General features: G+C 37.4%; 1 protein-coding gene and 1 pseudogene across 2 annotated transcripts in view; both read right to left on the bottom strand.

Moving 5' to 3' along the window:
- The window catches only part of GMPS (guanine monophosphate synthase), a 63812-nt gene that overhangs the window by 35483 nt on the left and 5927 nt on the right, over positions 1 to 22402 (bottom strand). For both annotated transcript variants that reach the window (XM_027585844.1, XM_027585845.1), the window contains exons 2-3: positions 6181 to 6362; positions 2587 to 2701 (exon numbers count right to left, since the gene is read on the bottom strand). In XM_027585844.1, coding sequence (XP_027441645.1) covers positions 2587 to 2701; positions 6181 to 6362 — 297 coding nt within the window. The remainder of the gene's footprint in view (positions 1 to 2586; positions 2702 to 6180; positions 6363 to 22402) is intronic.
- LOC113919081 lies at positions 13096 to 13196 on the bottom strand (annotated as a pseudogene).

Here is a 22402-nt window from a genome sequence, read left to right as displayed (position 1 = left end):
TTTTCAGAAAACTTTTAACAGGACAAAAAGAGCCTTTAACTAGAAAATGCTTGTTGCCTAGAGAAAAAAAAATCCATTGTTGTAGCTTTTGAACTTCATATATCACATATTTTTAGGGATCAGTATTTCCTCTAAATCAAAGTGGAAAACTATAATGAACAATTAGCAAGAAATGAAATCTGGTAAAGCTGTTTTACAGACCAGTGATTCCTAATATTCTGCTTTTGCATGAAATATAAGAACAACAAAAATATTCATTCTTATGTGAACATTGATTTTTATTGTTTTTTCCTTCTCTGAATGCTCCAGGGCCAGATAAAATATACTGGTCTGCTCACTTTCTACCTTTTTAGACAGCCTCCTTCTGTACAATATTCATCACTACAGCACAGCAATTTCAACCAGATTGTTTAATTATTATTTTTTTTAAGGTTTTTATTTATTTATTTCATAGACAGCGAGAGAGGGAACATAAGCAGGGGGAATGGGAGAGGGAGAGGCACGCTTCCCGCAGAGCAGGGAGCCTGCTGCAGGGCTAGATCCCAGGACGCTGGGATCACAACCTGAGCCGGAGGCAGATGCTTAACAACTGAGCCGCCCAGGCGCCCCTCAAACAGATTGTTTAAAAAAAAAAAAAATGACTCCCTCTGTTTTGCCCACTTACTAAAATTTCAAATTATCTTCAATCCAAGGACTTAAAACAACTCAGTCATTGGGAGAAAGAACACATCATCTTAAGCCATATATACAAGAAATCAAAAGTTAATAGACAATTCTCAATAATCAACTAGGGAGGACCAGAGTATCATGAGGAAATTAAAAAGCTGATATTTTAATTAACACCGATTCCATTTGGTCAGTTAGGATCTCACAATTGGATACTCCACTTGTATTGTGACCCGTCTTCCCTTCTGATTTAGTACAGGCTAAAGCCAAAAGGTGGACCAAAGGGAAAAGAGATCAAGATCATTCACAAACAAGTGAATCCAGTCATTGTATTTATTTGGCTATTCTTATCATAGCAGAGAATTCTGAGTTTAAAAAAACTATCTTGCTTCTGACACTAGAAAAGGCAAAATAGTATAATCTGTCAATTAATAATTATATTACCCAGGGAATACTATCCCAGCTAGCTCAATTTTCAGATGATGTGGTTAAGTAAGATACATTGTTAAACGTTATCTCAACTAGAAAATCATTTTGCTTATAATCACTAGGGATAGCTTTTCTTAAATGTATTTATTTCTATTCCCACCTCATTAAGTAGATCTTATTGAACAAATCATTCTAAGTGAGAACTTAGCATATTACTGGCTCAGTATTATCCTTCTATCATCTTATTCAGTAATCACATTCTACTTGTCTAATAAACCTATACTCCTCTAAAAAGGTATCAAAGCAACCAAAATAGATTTCTAAACATTTAACTTACAGAAGAATAGTTTTATATCTAGACCTCAGTTCCTATCTATTCTTGTTTTTGATACAATTCCAAGGTATGCATACTCATTTACGATACAGTGGAGAAACCTGGCAGACACCGCCTTAACCAAACGATCAAACTGACATCACCTGTCATGGCACACACTGACATCACGTGCCTCCTAATGACCTGCTCTGAGAGGAGCAGAGCATCATTTCTGTGCTACTCCTGCCAAAACAGAACCTGAACCTAACAATGAGAAAACATCAAATAAACCAAAACTGAGGGAGAATCTATAAAGTAACTGGAATGTCTTTTTTTTTTTTTAACTGTCAAGGTCATGAAAGAGAAGAAAAGACAGGAATGGTTTCAAAATAAAGGACTTGACAACTAAATATAACACATGGTCCTAGATTGGACACAGTACTTACAAGGGACATTAATGAGACAAACAGTGAAATGTGAATGCAGTCTGTGGATTAGATGCAAAACTGAATCAATGTTAACTTCCTGATTTTGATATTTGGACTGTAGTTACATAGGAGAGCTCTCATCCTTAGGAAATACAATAAGTAACAGGACATCAGGTGTGCAACTTACTCTCAAATGGTTAAAAATGTCAACAGTAAGAGGGGCACCTGGGTGGCTCAGTTGGTTAAGCATCCGACTCTTGATTTTGCCTCAGGTCATGATCTCAGGGCTCAGGGTCATGGGATCAAGCGCCCCCACCTGGAACTCTGCGTGCAGCATGGAGTCTGCTTGAGATTCTCTCACTCTCCCTTCTGCCCCTCCCCTGGCTCGAGCACGCATGCAGGCATGCTATCTCTAAAATAAATAAATCGTTTTAAAATGTAACAATAAGGGAATTGAGTAAAAATATAAATGAGCTCTGTGTACTATTTCCGTAACATGTAAATTTGAATGTCTGAATTTTTTTAATGGACAGTGTTATGTTGTATGTAGTAATATAGTTACTTCTCTAAAAACAGATTTCCACTCAGGTCGGTTCTGCCATACTGCTATAACAATTTGTAAACAGTTGCAACATGCACAAATTAGCTCATACAATATCCTAAATACTCTAAAGACAGAAAATATTAATACAATAAGAATCACAAACAGAATAAATTAAGTCAACTCTTAAGGCAAATTCACAGATGTACCTGCATGCCATAGCAAATTCCAAGAACAGGCTTGCCAATAGTGAATATCGCTGGATCAAACCAGGGAGCATCTTCTGCATACACAGAATTAGGTCCTCCAGAGATGATAATAGCACTGTGGATTTAAGGAAGAGAGTCAGTGAAGAATCCTCTAACTGCTAATTTTTATCCCCAAGTCCATGCCCTCTCTCCCTTGAAGCACTGAGACTCAGTACAAATGCAGAGATTTTGTTATGTTTTCAGTATACCATAGCAGATCCAGCCTCCTACACAGCTCAATCATCTGTACTCTTACTGCAATGTGTGGAAGTCCATCAATGCAACATTCACTTGTTAATAAGTACAAACTTCAAATACATAAATACTAATGTTTCTAGCTGTAAGGGTTTAGCATGAGTTTGTTTTGTCTTCTGCATTAATGAAGGAGTAAATGAGAATTCTAAAGGGAGATGGAGAAAATATAGGCCTTCCGGGAAGCAAGGAGTAAAGCAAGTCACAGAAAGACCCTGGATGACACAGCAAAATACAACAAAGGAGGACAGAATATGAATAATAACCTAACTTTGCCTGTTGAAAACCTACCCAACGTTCCCAACAATTTTACCTGAGACCCAGGAAAGGGAGCTAACATATGAATTTTGCCCATATGGCATTCTCTCAGAACCCAGGTCAATATTATAACTTCACTATATTATAATTTACAGAGCATTCAATGGGTTAACTTGGGAGTCAAACAGTTATTATGGAAAAGGCTGCAAACTGAGGCCTATGCTCTTCACCTGGCCAGTGACAGATCTAATTTGGCCCTCAGCATACACTCAAAAGATTGAGAACATTTTAATATTATGAATTTTACATAAAAATCCAGATTTCTAGGTTTTCTTTAGGAAGAGGGGGAAAAAATCTAGCAGCACTTGACCTTCACTCTCATATGGCTACAAACAACTGGAATCACAGAGAGACCTGCACCTTCAGACTACTCCTGCTTCCCAGTTTGCCACACATGCCCTCTTATACAATAGAGGCATACCTACGCTCATCACTTAATCTAAAATATCCTCAAACTCATTTTAGGTTTTAGTTTTGCAGGAATCCTGATTTATCTACATTTCTAAAGGAAAATGCATTTTAAGATCTAACCAAAATCTTCTTACAAACAAATTTAGGCAATTCACTTTATAATTAGCAGCTGCTTGCCATATAAAAACACACAAAATACAGGCTTATAATACATCCAGAAGAATGATGTAATAGTCAAATTCATAAAAATTATTCAGCAAGATAGGACATTTTTAAAAAATATAACAATTCAAGTGAGCTCAAAGGCCCCATTCTTTGAACTTTGTATTGCTAACATGAATTATGCTATTCATCATGTTTGTTAGCCTGTCTCCTGCAAAAGAGACTAAGGACAACCTACTCAGATGATAAATGTAACATCTTTAAGATAACAATCCTAAAGGGGTGTAGTGTTAGCCTTAAGGGTAGATATGCAACTTAGCTCTTTAAAAATGCATAAGCTAAAATTCTATAAAACATAAATAAACAAGCCCTCTAGAATTTCAGTACAGTATACTTAGTTTTATAAAAGATAACCACAATGGGACTGCCCAGCATTCCTCATTAATCTGCTAAACAACTCATGACTGTAAGATTCTTAAGACTATTAAAAAGAAAAGGGAATGGACTTAGTCAAGGATGAAACCTAAGCAGTACTTAAGCCAATTATGAAAATTCTTAAATTCTTATCTCAATAACTCTCAAGAAGAGCTAATCACTCACTCTTCTAGTTCTACCCTGCAATTCTTTTGAAACTAACCTGCAATTACAAAGCCAATAAGCCACAAGGCATTCCAGATACCAATTTTAGCAGGTCAAATTTCCAAAAACAAGTAGGTTAAGAGGTCTCTCCTCTCATAATACTAATATTCTAGGAAAAGGATGATCAACTAGATATCTCAGCAGACAGGATTATAATAAGCAAAGCCACAGGGCTATAGTTCCTATACTCCTACACAGAAAGAACCTCTGGACACAAGCAGGACCTAGGAATTTTTTTATAATCAGGTGGCAGGAAAAATAATTAGCATTCTATTGCCAAGTATTTGGCTACCCTATTCTTAAACATTTAGCCTGGGTTAGTCTGCTGGAGATTTTCTGTTTGTTTGGGGTAAAGGGAATGAAGGAGCTTAGATATGACGGGAGGCATTTAGAATTATCCCAGTTTTTTGATTCCCTAAAACTGGTTGTCGCTGGCAAACTGAGACAGTCACATTAGAGAAACTCAAGGGTCCCTTCTTACTCTAAAAATTCCACAGTTTAAAAAAACATGACTGGGGCGCCTGGGTGGCTCAGTCGTTGGGCATCTGCCTTCGGCTCAGGTCATGATCCCAGGGTCCTGAGGGATCGAGCCCTGCATCAGGTTTCCTGCTCCACGGGAAGCCTGCTTCTCCCTCTCCCATTCCCCCTGCTTGCGTTCCCTCTCTCGCTGTGTCTCTCTCTCTGTCAAATAAATAAATAAAATCTTTTTAAAAATAAATAAATAAATAAAAAGAGATGACTGTTTTTAACTGTATCCTAACACTAGGACAGTTAAATTTCAACCTGTCTTTTCTGCTTTCCAATTCACTCTATTTCAGAAACAAGAATCACAGGATAAACAGGTCTATGAAGACTTTAAAAGTTAACCATTTCTCTAATGGAAAAAAATTATGTTTTTGAGAAAAAGTAAACATACTGTATTTTGGAAGAAATATAGCATTAATGTTTAAGACCCAATTAAAGTTACAAACTGCAGTTGTTTGCTTTTGGTAACACTTAATAAACAAAGACCATCAATTCCATGAGAAAAGGCATAGCATTAACCAGAAATTGTTAAAGGAAGAAACAAATATAAGTTGGCTGTCATTTTGACTAGTTCTGAGCATGTAAGCTGTTGAATTAGACCTTATATTAGACTTGAGAAACCTTCGTATTTTAGAAACTTAGTCTCTTGGGATAGGAGGCAAAAGAGACTCATTGGACACAGAATTCTTCTCATTTAGGTATTCTAGCCACTGCATATATTCCTTTGATCAAATGCTCTGGGATGAATGAATGACCATAATAGCCAAATTCAAGCCTGACCCAAAAATCCTAAAATATAAAATACTCAAATGAAAAGTTCTTGTAACTGTGCAATCAAAATTAAGGCAATCTTTTTAACTAAATATTATTTTTCCTTTAATTTTTTTAAAATCAGAACCATAGAAGAAAATTTTTTGTAAAACCACTGCATGTCTTATATTCATTTAAAAAAATTCAGTGCGCAGGGCACCTGGGTGGTGTAGTTGTTTAAGCATCTGACTCTTGGTTTCAGCTCAGGTAGTGATCTAATGGTCCTGAGACAGAGCCCCAGGTCAGGCTCTGCACTCAGCATGGAGTCAGCTTAAGACTCTCTCTCCCTCTCTGCCCCACCACCTCTCCCCCAACCCCGAACACTCCCTCTCTCTCTCAAAATATATCTTTAAAAAAAAATTCAGTGCCCAAGCAAATTAATAAAAAAATTCCACAATCTAAGCTCAATCTCATAGAAAATATAAGTGTAAGGTCTACCGGAATCCTTGCTCTTTTATGGCAAATGCTGGTGTTTCCAAGGGAAAGATTTCCGACTGCACGAACAGTTCTCTCACTCTTCGATCTATAACTTTCCCGTACTGGGCACCAGCATCCAGAATGACAACAGCTCCTTCATAGTGGTGGCGGCCATCCTTAAGGTCTCCTCCAGCATTCTCCAGCTGCAAATATTAAGGCAAATGTCCTCTTAGTTATAAAAATTAGAGCTCCTTTTAAAAAGAGTGGTCACTGTAAGCTCCAAAAACATACAGAAACAAAAACTGTTAACTTAGGCCTCTGAGTTGCCAATTCAAAAGCACTTCTTTTAAAAGGAAGGTTTTTATACACATCCATACGTGGGCATACATAAACACTTTAATAAAAGCCAGCATTTACTGACTATGTAATATAGTCACTTTATGTATAAATGCGTCTCATATATATTATCTAACATGGTGGACATACAACCCAGCTGTGCCAAAATACAGTCCTAGTTTATGCCTGTTATACTGGCATTATTACTAACAGGGCCTCCTGTGAATCTCAAAAGCATCCTAGCTTGAACAATAAATTATATGGTCACCCTAACTAACAGTCACAGTATTCCTATGAGGGATATACTGATGAGGAACTTAAAGTTTGCTGCCAGAGTATAAGCATGCTCAAATTCACTTCATTAGGATTTTTTGTATTACATGAGGAAACGGTTATATATAGATGCATCCAACCCATAACATTAGAATTTTAAAAAGGTTTTTTAATCTTATTTCTGTCACCTATACATTGATAATGCTTTTCTGGAAAGCGATTTGACAAAATGTAAAATTTTTCACTATGTATGCTGAAATAGTTACCTGGAACTGGCTTCAGATTAATGTAAGAGTAGGTGGGTATTGATGAAACAAGATTGCTTGCCTATGCACTGAAATCACTTTAGTTGAATGATACACAGTCTTCATTTTAGTCTAGTCTCTATTCTGTTTTTGCACATTTTATATAAGAAAAAAACTTTAGGGGCGCCTGGGTGGCTCAGTCGTTAAGCGTCTGCCTTTGGCTCAGGTCATGATCCCAGGGTCCTGGGATCGGGCCCCATGTCAGGCTCCCTGCTCGGCGGGAAGCCTGCTTCTCCCTCTCTCACTGTCTCTCTCTGTGAAGTAAATAAATAAAATTTAAAAAAAGAAAAAAACTTTAAAAACATGTATGTATTCTGGAAAAACACTTGTAGGAAGCATATAATCCCATTTTAAAATATTTCATCAAGAATGTATATACATGTATGAAGAAGAAACATAGGGACAGATACACACAAAAATATTAACAGAGGTTGCATCCAAGTAATGAGCTACAGGTGATAGACAATTTTTCTTTCTCATACTCTTCAGTATGTTTTTTTTTCTTTTTTTTAATTTTATTTTACTACATTATGTTAATCACCATACATTACATCATAGTTTTTGATGTACTGTTCCATGATTCATTGTTTGTGCAAAACACCCAGTGCTCCATGCAGAACGTGCCCTCTTTAATACCCATCACCAGGCTACCCATCCCCCCACGCCCCTCCCCTCTAGAACTCTCAGTTTGTTTCTCAGAGTCCACACAGTTTCTCATGGTTCGTCTCCCCTCTGATTGCCCCCCCTTCATTTTTCCCTTCCTGCTATCTTCTTCCTTTTTTTTTTAAACATATAACGTATTATTTGTTTCAGAGGTACAGGTCTGTGATTCATCAGTCTTACACAATTCACAGCGCTCACCATAGCACATACCCTCCCCAATGTCTATCACCCAGCCACCCCATCCCTCCCACCCCCCACCACTCCAGCAACCCTCAGTTTGTTTCCTGAGATTAAGAATTCCCTATATCAGTGAAATCATACGATACATGCCTTCTTCAGTATGTTTTAAATGTTTACAATAAACATTTTTGGAGTTTCCCCCCCCTCCAGCTGTAAAATTTGCACATAAAAAAAGCATAAGCCAGTCCTTCAGACACTTAGGTAATTCTTTCCATGCCTCTTCCTTTTCCATTTATATGAACAAACAAATGAAGACCTCACAACATCACTAACACTTCTGCTACAGTAATGAAAAAAGCAAAAATCACAGGCATCCTAGAGGAGGATTTGTGAGAAGGACCGAACCACAGGCCAGAAAGAATTACTCAGATCACAAAAATGAAGATTTTAATCAGATGAATACTGAACAATGTAGAAAAAGCAGAATACAGAAAGTTTATAAAATATATTAGAGTGCAAGAAATGCTAAAACTTTTTCCTTTTAGACCCTCGCCCTTAGTCCACACACAAACATACACACTACTCTTTAAAGAATTTATCTAAAATTCTTTAATCTTTATTTTTTTTAAAGAACAGAAAGTGTTGGGGCGTCTGGATGGCTCAGTCAGTTAAGTATCCGACTCTTAATCTCAGCTCAGGTCTTCATTTCAGGGTCGTGAGTTCAAGTCCTGCCTGGAGCTCCAAGCCCAGTAGGAAGCCTACTTAAAAAAAGAAGGGGGGAGGGGGGAGGGGAGCAGAGCAAAGAAAGAAAAGTTTTGGGGCGCCTGGCTGGTTTGGTCGATGGAGTGCATGATTCCTGATCTCTTGGTTGTTGAGTCTGAGCTCCATATTGGCTGTAGAGATTACTTAAAAATAAAAATCTTTAGGGGTGCCTGGGTGGCTCAGTCGTTAAGTGTCTGCCTTTGGCTCAGGTCGTGATCCCAGGGTCCTGGGATCGAGCCCTACATCAGGCTCCCTGCTCCACAGGAAGCCTGCTTCTCCCTCTCCCACTCCCCCTACTTGTGCCTCTCTCGCTGTGTCTGTCAAATAAATAAATAAATCTAAAAACATAAAGAAATAAAAATAAAAAATAAAAATCTTTTTAAAAAAGTGTTTTTGAAGGACTATTTTGTTATTGTGTAAATTTCTCAGATTTCAGTCCCCTTATCACTGTCAAAATTTTTACCAAATCCAGTACAACCTGTTTGTTTTTTTTTAACACTGCAGGCAGAGTTCTCACTTTCCGTGATTCTGACAAGCATAAATTTCAGTTATCATGGTTTATACCAAGGTTGAGTTAACTAACATCAGTCTGCAATAACATGGCTCAAATTTCAGTTACCATATTTAGCTGTGAGAAATTACATTAAGTACAAACTTCGCTGTCAGCTTTTCATTCCATAAATCACCACATAAATAACAAATATGATGATCAGTGACCAATGTGTCCCTTCTTTTAAAGTTTATTGCAATTGGACAGTGCAAAAGAAATAGCTAGAGTACAGTTGTGTTACCTCCTTATTGCCCAGTGATAAATCTACATGACATTTTACACCTATGGATAATCCAAGGGGGTACGGACCAATGAAGATGAAAGTACAGCAAAGAAATGAAAAGTGAAACACTGGAAGCGAAATATGAATCCACTGTAAATGAAGTTATAGAAGAAAATTGCTGGCCATGGCAGTGTTGACACTGCTGCAGTTTGAGTGCCTCTAAATGTGCAGCCAGAGGAACTTGGTGAAGGTAAACTTATCAATTATCAATGCGGAAAGCAGCTGTTATGGAAAGGATGACAATGTCCCAGAGAAAGTAACTCCAGGAAAATACTTCACATTAAAGAAACTCTTAGAGGGAAGCCTGGCTGATTCAGTTGGTTAAGCGTCTGCCTTTGGCTCAGGTCATGGTCCCAGGGTCCTGGGATCAATCCCCACATGGCTCCCTGCTCGGCAGAGAGCCTGCTTCTCCCTCTGCTCCTTATCCCACTCATGCTCTCTCTCTCTCTCTCTCTCTCAAAAGTAAATAAATAAAATCTTTTTAAAAAAGCAAAAAGAAAGAAACTCCTGGAGGTATTTCATGACATTTCAACTGTAAAGGATAAAATGTCAAAAGCCAAGGAGGCATAGAAAAGATGCAAAAGGAAACACTGTTTTAAAGCATAGAAAAGATGCAAAGGGAAAGACTGTTTAAACTACCCTTGATTCATATTTCACAAAGAAAACAATTCTCATTGTGTCTAATGTTTTAACTCATACTAAACAGTTACAGTATTTTATTTCTCTATACTTGTATAATTAACAGTAAGATTTAATGTTTTAAGAAAATATTTTAAAGGTCCCCAAACCACTGTAATCTTCCCACTGATTAAAACTGCTTTGCATGAGGAGCACCTGGGTGCCTCAGTCGGTTAGGCATCAGATTCTTTTTTTTTTTTTAAGATTTTATTTACTTATTTATTTAAGAGAGAGAGCGCACAAGCAGGGGAAGCAGCAGAGGCAAGGGAGAAGCAGGATCCCTGTAGAGCAGGGAGCCCGATGCAGGCCTCCATCACAGGACCCTGGGATCATAACCTGAGCCGAAAGCAGATGCTTAACCAACTGAGCCACCAGGTGCCTCTAGGCATCCAAATCTTGATTTCAGCTCAGGTCATGATGTCAGGGTGGTGAAAATGAATCCCGCAATAGGCTCTGCGCTGGGCACGGAGCCTGCTCAAGATTTTCGGGATGCCTGGATGGCTCAGGCCATTACACATTGGACTCCTGGTGTCAGAGCAGGTCATTATCCTGCTCTGAGATCAAGCTTGTGTCAGGCTCCACATTCAGGGAGGAGTCTCCTAAAGACTCTCTGCCTCTACCCCTCCCCCAACTCTTCTATATGTGTGCACATGCACACATTCTCTCTAAAAAAAAAAAAGAAACAAATAACTTTGCATGGTTTCAGCTTGCACAATCATTTTTATGGTCGTCCTACTATTATATAGTGAGGATTGTCTGTATTTCTTTAAATCAACTCATTTTTACTTAACTGAATTTTAAAAGAAAAATGTATACTGTTTTCTTACCAGCTTTTGAAAATGTTCAATCATATGGTATCAGAGGTCATTGAGGAAATACTGAATCCTTGACTCATTCTTTCTATTTCAGCTATCAACTTGCCTACCCAGCACAAACTTCAACAACTCAGGGGAAAGCAAACAGGTCACCAGTAACGTAAGCAAAAGTTCCTTTCCCTCAAAACCTAGACTCTATTTACTCCTACTTCACAGAGTTATAAAGTTTGATAGACTTCCAAACCTTAACAGATTAGAAAAAGGACCCTAATGAGAAAAGCAGCTGTTAGTCACATCAACAGCAGAGACAAATAAAATTCAAAATAGTACACAACAAAAAAATCTATTATATCTGTTTATACAATTAAAAGGTAAACACAGGGGCGCCTGGCTGGCTCAGTCTGTAGGGTGTGTGACTCTTAATCTTAGGGTGTAGAGGCTACCTAAAAATAAAATCCTTAAAAGAAAAAGAAAAAGAAACACAAAAGCCTAAAAGGTTCACATCCCTCTCAACTGACTTGAGGTCATCATAATAAAGTAAATGATGTTCATAAAGATATCTTTTAAGACATCAATAAACAATATTAAGGAAACAATCAAACCATATCAGTACTCTAATTTAACAATAAGGCAAAAGAATCTGGCAGATTCTCATAAGATGGAGATGGTATCATTTTTGGGTCTTCCTGAATTTCCATGTATCACTGAACAGCAAAACCAAAAAACTAAATGACAAGTTATCTCCCCAAATAGAAGCTGGTAGGAATAAACTACCATAGTCACAAACTCTAGTGTAACAGCATTTGTGGGGGAAACAACCGAGTTTCACTGAGTAACTTGAGAGCAGAATTCCAAGAAAGCCAAAAAGGTACTCGCTAGAAACCACAGGGGACAGGGGCGCGTGGGTGGCTCAGTCACTTGAACGCCTGATTTTTGGTTTCAGCTCAGGTCATGATCTCAGGGTCGTGAGATTAAGCCCCAGGTTGGGCTCCATACTCAGTGGGGAGTCTGCTTGAAGATTTTCTCCCTCTGCCCCTCCTCCTACATGAGCACACTCTCTCAAATAAATAAATAAATCTTTATTTGAAAGAAAAGAAAAGAAAGCACAGGCGCCAATTCGACTACAGCAGTTGCAGCGGGGGAAGGTATGCATACTCCAATAACACACGCGTAGCAGGAGACCCAAGGTAAGGCTTAAAGGGGTGGAAGGAGTTTAATCCCCAGGAACCTTCTCAACTAATGGGCCAGGGCTCCCTTCTAGAACAAGGCTCACAAATGAGGAGCAACTGCTGGGAGCAGAATCAAAATTAAGCAGGACAAGGGCAAGGAAGAAGGAAAATAGAAGGGTCAACCTAAAATAGAGGGAAGAATCAGAGCAAGGAATCCTCAGAGAACAAGCTGCCATAATTTTAACAGAAGAGGGGGCTCTATAAAGTTATAAAAGTTATCTGAATAGAGATTCCTTCTAAAAACTCAGGAAAACTATATTCACATACAAGAGAAACAAATTATAGAAGTCAAATCCCGTACAAAGTTACTCAAAGTAAAAAGGAGAGAATAAGGAATAAAAACATCCTACAAGAGCAAGCCAAAAAGAACAGATCAAAACTGGAAAGTACAATTTCTCAATGAACTAAAAGATACTAAGAAAATTATATAAGGCATAAAAGATTATGAATCAAAATTAGACTATGAACCCAGAATGACCAATCTCAACATATACTTGTGTTTACATTTTTATTTAAATTCCACTCAGTTAACATACAATGTAATATTAGTTTCAGGTGTACAATATAGTGATTCAACACTTCCATACAACATGCGATGCTCATCAGGACATGTGCCCTTCTTAATCCCATCACCTATTTCACCCATCCCCCACCCACATCCCCTCTGGTAACCATCTGTTTGTTCTCTAGAGTTAAGAGTCTGTTTCTTGGCTTGCCTTTCTCTCTTTTTTCCTCTTTTGCTCATTTGTTTTGTTTCTTAAATTCCACATATGAGTAAAATTATATGGTATTTGTCTTTCTCTGACTGACTTATTTTGCTTAGCATCATACTCTCTAGCTCCACCCACATCGCTGCAAATGGAAAAATATGGACCGCTTCACAAATTTGCATGTCATCCCTCCACAGGGGCCATGCTAATCTCTGTACCAACACATATGCTTAACAAATTACTGGACTTTAAAGAAAAAAACCTTTCAATATTTTGGATAAAAAGCACACATGACTTATAATTCACTCAACTATACATTTATTGTGTGTAGTTTTCTGTATCCATGTTTTATTTTACAATAAAAAGATTTTTAAAGTAAAACAAAAGGGAACTAACATTTACTTCATACCTAGTATTTCATGTGCTTTACATATTTTCTTATTCATAATGATATGTATTTCTATTTTGCAGATGAAGAAAATGAGACTCAGATACTGTATCACCTGCCTAGGGACACACTGGCAGAAGCAGAAGGTAAATGTAGGCCTTTTCAAACCCCAAAACAGGTAGCACTATAGAAGTGGGTAAATATGCACTATATTTTTGGAAGACTTCAAAGTTATTTTAATTTTTAATGTTTTGGTACTTAGAAGAAGCTTTATTACTTTAGAAAGTTTGCTTACATGAGTGAAATAGTGTTCTGCTGATGTCTGAGAAAAGTAGTAGTGTACTATATAAATGATTTTGAAAGTTGAATTTCATCAGTACTAAACTTATTCAGGTAGTTGCTCTTCAAAGAACACTTTAGTAGGCCTCAGTTGCCAAAATAAAAGTCTTAGGGTTTAAAGAGATTTTAAGAACCACTCCCCACCTACACACACAGACATTTTAGTCATCTGAAATACTCAACTACCCAGAATAATCCTTTCATTACCAAAAGGATACTGGAAGTAGCATATTTACTTACTTAATCTCACCACACCTATAACTCAGGAAAAATTGTACATTTTCTTCACAAAATTATCTAACATCTTAGGTACTTTAGAAATGTCAACAAACTTAACTGAAGGTTTTTCTTAAGAAACCATCACCTCACATACAACACTGAATGAAGTTTGAGCCTACAATTAAAAGGGTTAAATCAAAGAAGACTCTCTAGCTCTTGATCTTATCATATGCTTGTGTTCTACCCTCCTTTTTTTATTTTTGAAAAATTTTAAACCTACAGAAACCTACAGAAAGGTTGAAAATATGGCACAGGGTGCCTGGCTGGCTCAGTCAAAGGATCATGTTAACTCTCGATCTCGGGGTTGTGAGTTCAAGCCCCACACTAGTTGTAGAGATTACTAAAAAATAAATATAAACTTTAAAAAAAATTTAAATATAAATAAACTTTAAAAAAAAGCTATAGCACGATAAACCCCACTGTCCACCTAAATTCAACAATTAGTAACATTTTGCCACATTTGCATTTTTTCTATCTATATATACTTCTTCCTCTGAATTACTGGAAAATAAATTATAGATATTTCTCTCCCAAAAAACTTTTCAGCATGTATTTACTTCCTACCAACAGGGACATTCCTCTATATAACTACAATACATAATCACACCCAAGAAATTTAGCCCTAATAGTATCTACACACAAATTTCCTCAAATGTCACCACTAATGTCCTTTATGGCTTTTTTTTTTTTTTCAGATTTTAGAGAGAGAGAGAGCATGAGCAAGTGGGGGGAGGAGCAGAGGGAGAGAGACAGAATCCTGAAGCAGACCCTCCCCCAATCCACTGAGGGTGGAGCCTGATCCCAGGACCTTGAGATCATGACCTAAGCCAAAACCAAGAGTCCGCCACTCAACCAACTGAGCCATCCAGGTGCCCCTGGCTTTTTTGTTTTGTTTTGCTTTGTTTTTAATTCCAGAACCCTATCAAAAACCACAGACTCTGTACTCACACTGTCATGTCATTGTCTCCTTTAATCCGAACTACCTATTTACCTTTTTACGGTCTTTTAGGACACAGCCATTTTTTTGAAAGTTCAGACCAGCTTTCTGTAGAATATGCCTCAACCAGGATCTATTTGCTGCCTTATGATTAGATTCCAGATAAACACTTTTTTGGCAACAATCTTACACTGGTGATGTAATTATGCCTCTTCCTAATAAAACACTATGGCAAGGACATGATGTCATTTTATTCCATTATTGGTGATCCTGACTTTCATCAGTTGGTTAACAAGCCTGTGCAAAAAAAAAAAAGAAATTGGACTTCAAGTCCTCCCCCTGCTTAAAATCCTTCAATTATTTCCCCTCAGAATAAAGTTCAATTAAGTCCAAAATACCGTCCAAGCCCCATAAGGCCTTGACCTAATCTTTAACCTAAATTGCTGTTTGAACACCCCATGATCCCGCAGAGGGTAATGTCCTCTTTGGCTGAAAAATCCCAACATGGATAAATCAATCTCAGACATGCCAACTGAAAGAAGCCAGACATCTCTAAAATCACATTGTATCTTAAATTTTCCATTAGCTCAATGACACAGCTGTCACTGCCATGGCCATAGTTATGTACAATTTGATATAAAATACCTCAAGGGAAAGAGATTCCCCAGAGTCTCTCAGAAAATTTCCCTTAGAGCAGAAAGATGTCCCAAGGTTTGAGCAAAAGAAATATAGCTGAGCAGAGGGAAATCGGAGGGGGAGACGAACCATGAGAGACGATGGACTCTGAAAAACAAACTGAGGGTTCTAGAGGGGTGGGGGGTGGGAGGATGGGTTAGCCTGGTGATGGGTATTAAGGAGGGCACGTTCTGCATGGAGCACTGGGTGTTATATGCAAACAATGAATCATGGAACGCTACATCAAAAACTAATGATGTAATGTATGGTGATTAACATAACAATAAAAAAGTTTAAAGGAAAAAAATTTTTAAAAAAGAAATATAGCTGAGCTTGGCTGAAATTCATCTAGGATAGACATTCTGAAACTTCATATAACTCACCAAGTATGTCATTTCTCTATGTATTCTATAAACATTTGAGCAAGACCCCTGGACAGTGCAGTGGCTTGTTACTACTAGTAGTATCACTGGACAAGTGCAACCCCTTAACATTTAAAAACTACTTGAAGAAGGACTGAATTCTGGGGGCGTCTGGGCGGCTCAGTGGTTAAGCGTCTGCCTTCGGCTCAGGTCATGATCCCGGGGTCCTGGGATCGAGCCCCGCATCGGGCTCCCCGCTCCGCGGGAAGCCTGCTTCTCCCTCTGACCCTCCCCCTGCTCATTCTCTCTCTCTCTCTCTCTCTAATAAATAAATAAAATCTTTAAAAAAAAAAAAAAAAGGACTGAATTACTACCTGAAAAACTTCCATTGACATCTTCCGGTAAGAACAAGGAAGTACTAGCATCAAAACTTGCAGAATGAGGGAGGCCTGGGTGGCTCACTCGTTAAGCATCTGCCTTCAGCTCAGGTCATGGTCCCAGGGTCCTGGGATCGAGTCCTGCATCGGGCTTCCTGCTGAGCAGGGAGCCTGCTTCTCCCTCTCCCACTCCCCCTGCTTGTGTTTCCTCTCTCACTGTCTCTCTCTCTGACAAATAAATAAATAAAATCTTTAAAAAAAAAAAAAAAACTTGCAGAATGAATCATTAATGGCCTGGAAAAAAATTCCAGAAGTGAGCACTCTCAAGAAACACTGAATCATCAAAATTCTTGATGGCATAGAAGATGTGTAGAAAAACAGTTTTTGGACAACTCAGGTCAAAAGATAACTTAGAAGTATCAGACTAAACATGAAGAAAGTTTTAAAAATACCAAAACTAATTTAGTTCATATTTTTTTAATTGTAAGTGGTATATGATTCTCAAAAAAGTCTAAGTCTCTTATACATATAAAAAATTCTAGGTGCGATTATTGAATACAGTTGACATTTATACAGTAGTTCATTCTATGTACATGTATATGAAAGAAGTCTGACCACATGCTTATATTTGTTTAGCTGGTTGGTACTTTATACTCTTTGCTCTACTTATGCATGTTTTTAATATTCGATATGCAACAGACTGTATTATTAGCCCTAATTCTTCACTATTCCCTATATCCATTTCTCATATGACTTTGCAGTTCATCCTGTTTTAAGCAGAATATATTTCCTCACTCTTGACATTGGGCTCAACCATGAGACTTGTTTTGGCCAATGTAATGAGGGCTGAAATGGTAGAGTGCCAAGCCATCTTAATGATTCTACTTCCAGCCTGTCCTTCTGCCATCATGAAAACACCATCAACCTAGTCGTCCCAAGAGAAGGATGAAAGTAGTGGAGCTCAGCAATGCTGAGCTGACCCACAAACTTGTCAGCAAAAAATTAGTTCACATGTCCTTCTGAATGTTTAATACCACCTAAAGTTAAGTTTTACAAAAACTTTGTTTAACACCAAAGCATCCATGGCAGGTTCTCAATCAGTAACATACTATGATTCTGCTTTCCCTGGCCATATATAGCAGAAATACATAAGAATACAGGGCAAAATTATTCAAAATGGCTGTTATCATGTTTAGCTCTCTGTGACCTTGTCCTTAAGATACACATTACACTGATTCTCTAGCTCTGGAAATTTAAAACATAAATGCATACTTATCTTTTTTTTAAGGGGGTAACTAATGAAGGAAAGACATCAGAGAAGAGGAACCACACAGAGGTACTATTAATTAACCTCTGGAGAGGTAGGCCTTGTGAACCCAAGATTTACCATACCAGGATAATATGCCTCACAAACTGATAGGTTATCAAACACCTGAAAATAGTTTTTTATATGCAAATACCGCACCAATGCCAAGGTTGCATTTAAAAAAAAAAAGAAAAAGAAATAGAAACCCAGCCTTATTAAATCCCGAGTGCTTCCAAATCTATTTAATCAGCTTTATTGTCAAATTATTTTTTTATTTTAGTTATTTTAGAGAGAGAGAGTGCACGGGCACACATGTAAGCAGTGGGAGGAGCAGAGGAAGAGGAAGAGGAAGAGAGAGAATCCCAAGCAGACTACCCGCTGAGCGTGGAGTCCAACACAGAACTCAATCTCATGACCTTGAGATGATGACCTGAGCAGAAATCAAAAGTCAAATGCTTAACTGACTGAGCCACCCAGGAGCCCTCAAATTATTTTTGAATTTAAAATTCAGATTGCTATTATCAAATAAAGAAGTTGTTCATTTCTACTGGTACATGTTTACAAAGCCAATCTAAAAGTAGCCTGTTTACCCACAAACCATATCCTATTCACATTAAAATACAGCTCAACAAGGTACTTTTAAAAATACCCTTAAGGACAAAATATTATGATGCACTTTTTTTTAAAAGAGTTTATTTATTTATTTATTTATTTATTTGACAGAGAGAGACACAGCAAGAGAGGGAACACAAGCTGGGGGAGTAGAGAAGGAGAAGCAGGCTTCCCGCTGAGCAGAGAACCCAATGCGGGGCTGGATCCCAGGACTCTGGGATCATGACCTGAGCCGAAGGCAGACGCTTAATGACTGAGCCACCCAGGCACCCCATGATGCAATTTTTTTAAGTTTATTTTACTCTACCAGTGTTTATCTCTTCCAGGCATCAAGTAGATTATTATAACCTAAATATTCTAAACGGTACAAAATAGAAAATACCAAAACCTATTAAGGTATCCTCTGACCCAGTAATTCCACTCCTAGGTATTTATCCACGAGTAATGAACATCTATGTCCACAAAATCTGGAAACAGTCCACATGGACATCAACACGTGAATGGATAAATTCTAGTATATCCTACAGTGGAATATTACACAACAATAAAAATGAACTACTATTACAACATAGATAAATCTCAAGAACATTATGCTGAGTGAAAGAAGCCAAAAATCATACGATTCCATTTATATAAAGTTCAAAGCAGACAAAACTAGTGTCTGGCTATAGAAATGGGAACAGTGGTTGCTGCTGGAGGAACCAAGGGACATGCAAGAACTTGGGAGTGATAGAAATGTTTTATATCTTGATTGGGGTAGTGGTTACACAGGTATATACATTTGTCAAAATTCAAATTGTACACTTAAAGATCTATACACTTCACCTATGTACATTTTACCTCAATAAAAACAAACAAAACAAAATACTTATTAGTAACCTTTTTCAAACCATGTGTCTCCACAAACTGAAAAACAATGTTACAATAAGCAATTGTTTACCCTCAGCCTTCAGGGGCACGAGATGGTCAAGCTCTGCCATGTTGTCAAAAACAAGGCCAACATTCACTCAAATCTAAGAGCCCCTCCATTACAAAACCAAAATCGGGTTAAATCCACTTAAGTGGATTAAGCATCCAATTAACCATCCATTAAAAGTTTGTACTTTTATTCCTAATTACCTTTAATTATCTTTTAAAAAGTTATCACCTCAGTCTAATGCTGTAAATCTGGTGCCTTATTTCACCCAATCAGAGGTCGGGAGTTGGGAGGACCATATCTCACAGTTCATGACAATAATGCAACAATATGAAAATGTTCCAACAAATTATAACTTAAGATCTCACAACAAAAATGGATCAAAGACCTAAATATAAGAGCTAAAGCTACAAAGCTTTCAGAAGAGAACATAGACAATTATGTAAGATTCAAGGTCAATAGGATATGCTCCTTAGGAGGCAAACCATAAAACTCTTACATATAGAGAACAAACTGAGGGTTGCTAGAGGGGAGGGGGAAGGATGGGCTAAATGGGTGATGGGTATTAAGGAGAGAACTTGTTGTGATGAGTACTGGGAATTATATATAAGTGACAAATCACTAGATTCTACTCCTAAAACTAATATTACACTGGATGTTAACTGGAATTAAAAAAAAACTTATTAAAAAAAAGGAAATGCTCTTTAGATGAAATACCAAAAGACAAGTGATAAAAGAAACTAAGTTGAACTTCATCAAAACTATAAGCTTTTATGCATCAGAGGACACCGTTAAGAAAGTAAAAACCCACAGAATGGCAGAAAATATCTGCAAAGCATATTTCTGATAAGAAACTTTGTCACTAGAATAAAGAACGCTTACAACTCAATAAAAAGACAAGTAACCTACTTTTAAAAATAAGCAAATGATTTGAATAGACATTTCCCCAAAGAAAATATACAAATGGACAATAAGCACATGAAAAGATGTTCAACGTCATCGGTCATTAGGGAAATGCAAACCAAAATCACAATGAGATACCACTTCATACCCACTATGACGGCTATAATCCAAAAGACAAGTGCTGGCAAAAATGGGGAGAAATTAGAACCTCATGCACTACTGACAGAAATGCTGCAGAAATACGGACAGAAATACTGCAGCCACTTTGGAAAACAGTCTGACCATTCACCAAAAGGTTAAATATAGAATTACTACATGACCCAGCAATTCCACCCCTATGTATATACCCAAAAGAAATGAAAACTTATGTCTATGCAAAAACTTGTACAAGAATATTCATAGCAGCATTATCCATAATATCCAAAGGGTATAAAAAACCCAATGTCTATCAACTGATGAATGGATAAGTAAAAGGTGGAATATCCATACAACAGAATATTATTTGGTAATAAAGAATAAGGTACTTAACACATGCCACAAGACAGATGAACTTGGAAAGCATTACACTAAATAAAAGAAGCCAGTCACAAAAGACTATATACTGTAAGATTCTAGTCATATAAAATGTTTAGAATAGGCAAATCTATAGAGACAAAACAGATTAGTAGTTGTCTAGGGTTGGGAGAGAAAGGCAGACCAGGAGAAAGGAGGACTGACTGCTAGAAGGTACAGGATTTCTTTTGGGGGTGATGAGAATGTTCTGAAATTAACTGTGGTGATGGTTGTACAAATCTGTGAGTATACTAAAAACCACTGAACCCTTTATACAGCACAATTTTATGGTATACGAATATCTCAATAAAGTGGTTATAATTTTTTAAAGATTTTATTTATTTGACAGAGAGAGACAAAGTGAGAGAAGGAACACAAGCAGGGGGAGTGGGAGAGGGAGAAGCAAGCTTCCCGCTGAGCAGGGAGCCTGACTCGGGGCTCGATCCCAGGATCCCAGGACCCTGGGATCATGACCCAAGCCAAATGCAGATGCTTAATGACTGAGCCACCCAGGTGCCCCTAAAAATATATATTTTTTTAAGAAAAGTAAAGAGTAGAATCTAGATTTTACACCTAAATGCTGACTAAAATTTCTTTTAACTTGTCAGTTTGAAATGTTTCATAAAATGTTAAAGGGGAAAAAATTACAGCATAAAAAGTTTCACTATTACCAATAAACGTATCAAAACAATGATTTATCTATAATTCATCTAAATTTTCCCAAATTAGTTAGGAATTGTTCATCCAAAATTTGTTCAAAGCAGCATTTTAGAATTATATTCATAATGAGACTCAGAGGATAAGAATTACTAAAACTAATATTCCAAATTACAGACAAGGTGAAGGTGACTTAAATTTACACAGATCTCAGTAAGTTTTAAGAGACAAAAAGGATTCTGTTCTCCTGTGACAAACAAGAATATCAGAATTTTGCATGTCCAGGCAGCTTCAAAAGTTTGGGAAACATCCCCTGAAAATGTTATGGTAGATTAGAGCAGATTATTTTATCTTCTGGTCAGTTTCAACACTGCTCGTTCTCACCTTTTAGAAAACAAGTAATTTAGCACTCAGTTTTTAAGAATTTCATAAACTCTTAGCATAGTTACTAACTCAGAAATAATTATTCTAATATACACATTAGGATTAAAAGTTAGCCAAAGTTTAAATAGATGTCACTGTTGAAATCGAGATCCAAACTCAGGGCAATACGTGCTCTATAACTGGAGTGACCATATGGCCCAGTTTGCCAGGACTGTCCTAATTTACACCTGTTATTCCCACACCCACCCATTTATCTCATAATCTTCATTTTTTAACATTCTTATGAATAACTGCATTAAAGTACCATAGGATGGGTTTGTTACACTTTCACTGTATACTTCCACCTTCTGCCATGGTTTTGTCTAGTTCTGTGGAGTACAGGTGCAACGAACACAGAGTTCTCACTTCTAACTTTAGGTTCAATCTGAAAGCCAACCACTGATACACCATTTCTTTTTCCACATCCTTTCCTAATAAAATGAAGTACACTTGGACGGGGCATCTAAGAGTAGCTAACTCTATCCAGTCTTGAGTGCCACAGCCATTGCTCAGCTTGCAAGATGCACCAAACCTCTAGGCCACCATCATCTGGGTCAGTGGGAAATGTGAATAAGGTATCTGTAAAGTATATGCAGGAAAGAGATGTTGTGTGTTCCTCTGCATGATGGCCAGAGAGAGTAATTTGAACATTCTTGCTACAGGAGTTTTGCCATTTATTTACTATATTGTATAAAACCAAAATTTTTTATTTTGTTTGGTAATATTTTATTTT

This window comes from Zalophus californianus, chromosome 1 (assembly GCF_009762305.2).
Source record: "Zalophus californianus isolate mZalCal1 chromosome 1, mZalCal1.pri.v2, whole genome shotgun sequence".
Classification (NCBI taxonomy): Eukaryota; Metazoa; Chordata; class Mammalia; order Carnivora; family Otariidae; genus Zalophus; species Zalophus californianus.
This window is presented reverse-complemented; position numbering and strand designations above follow the sequence as displayed.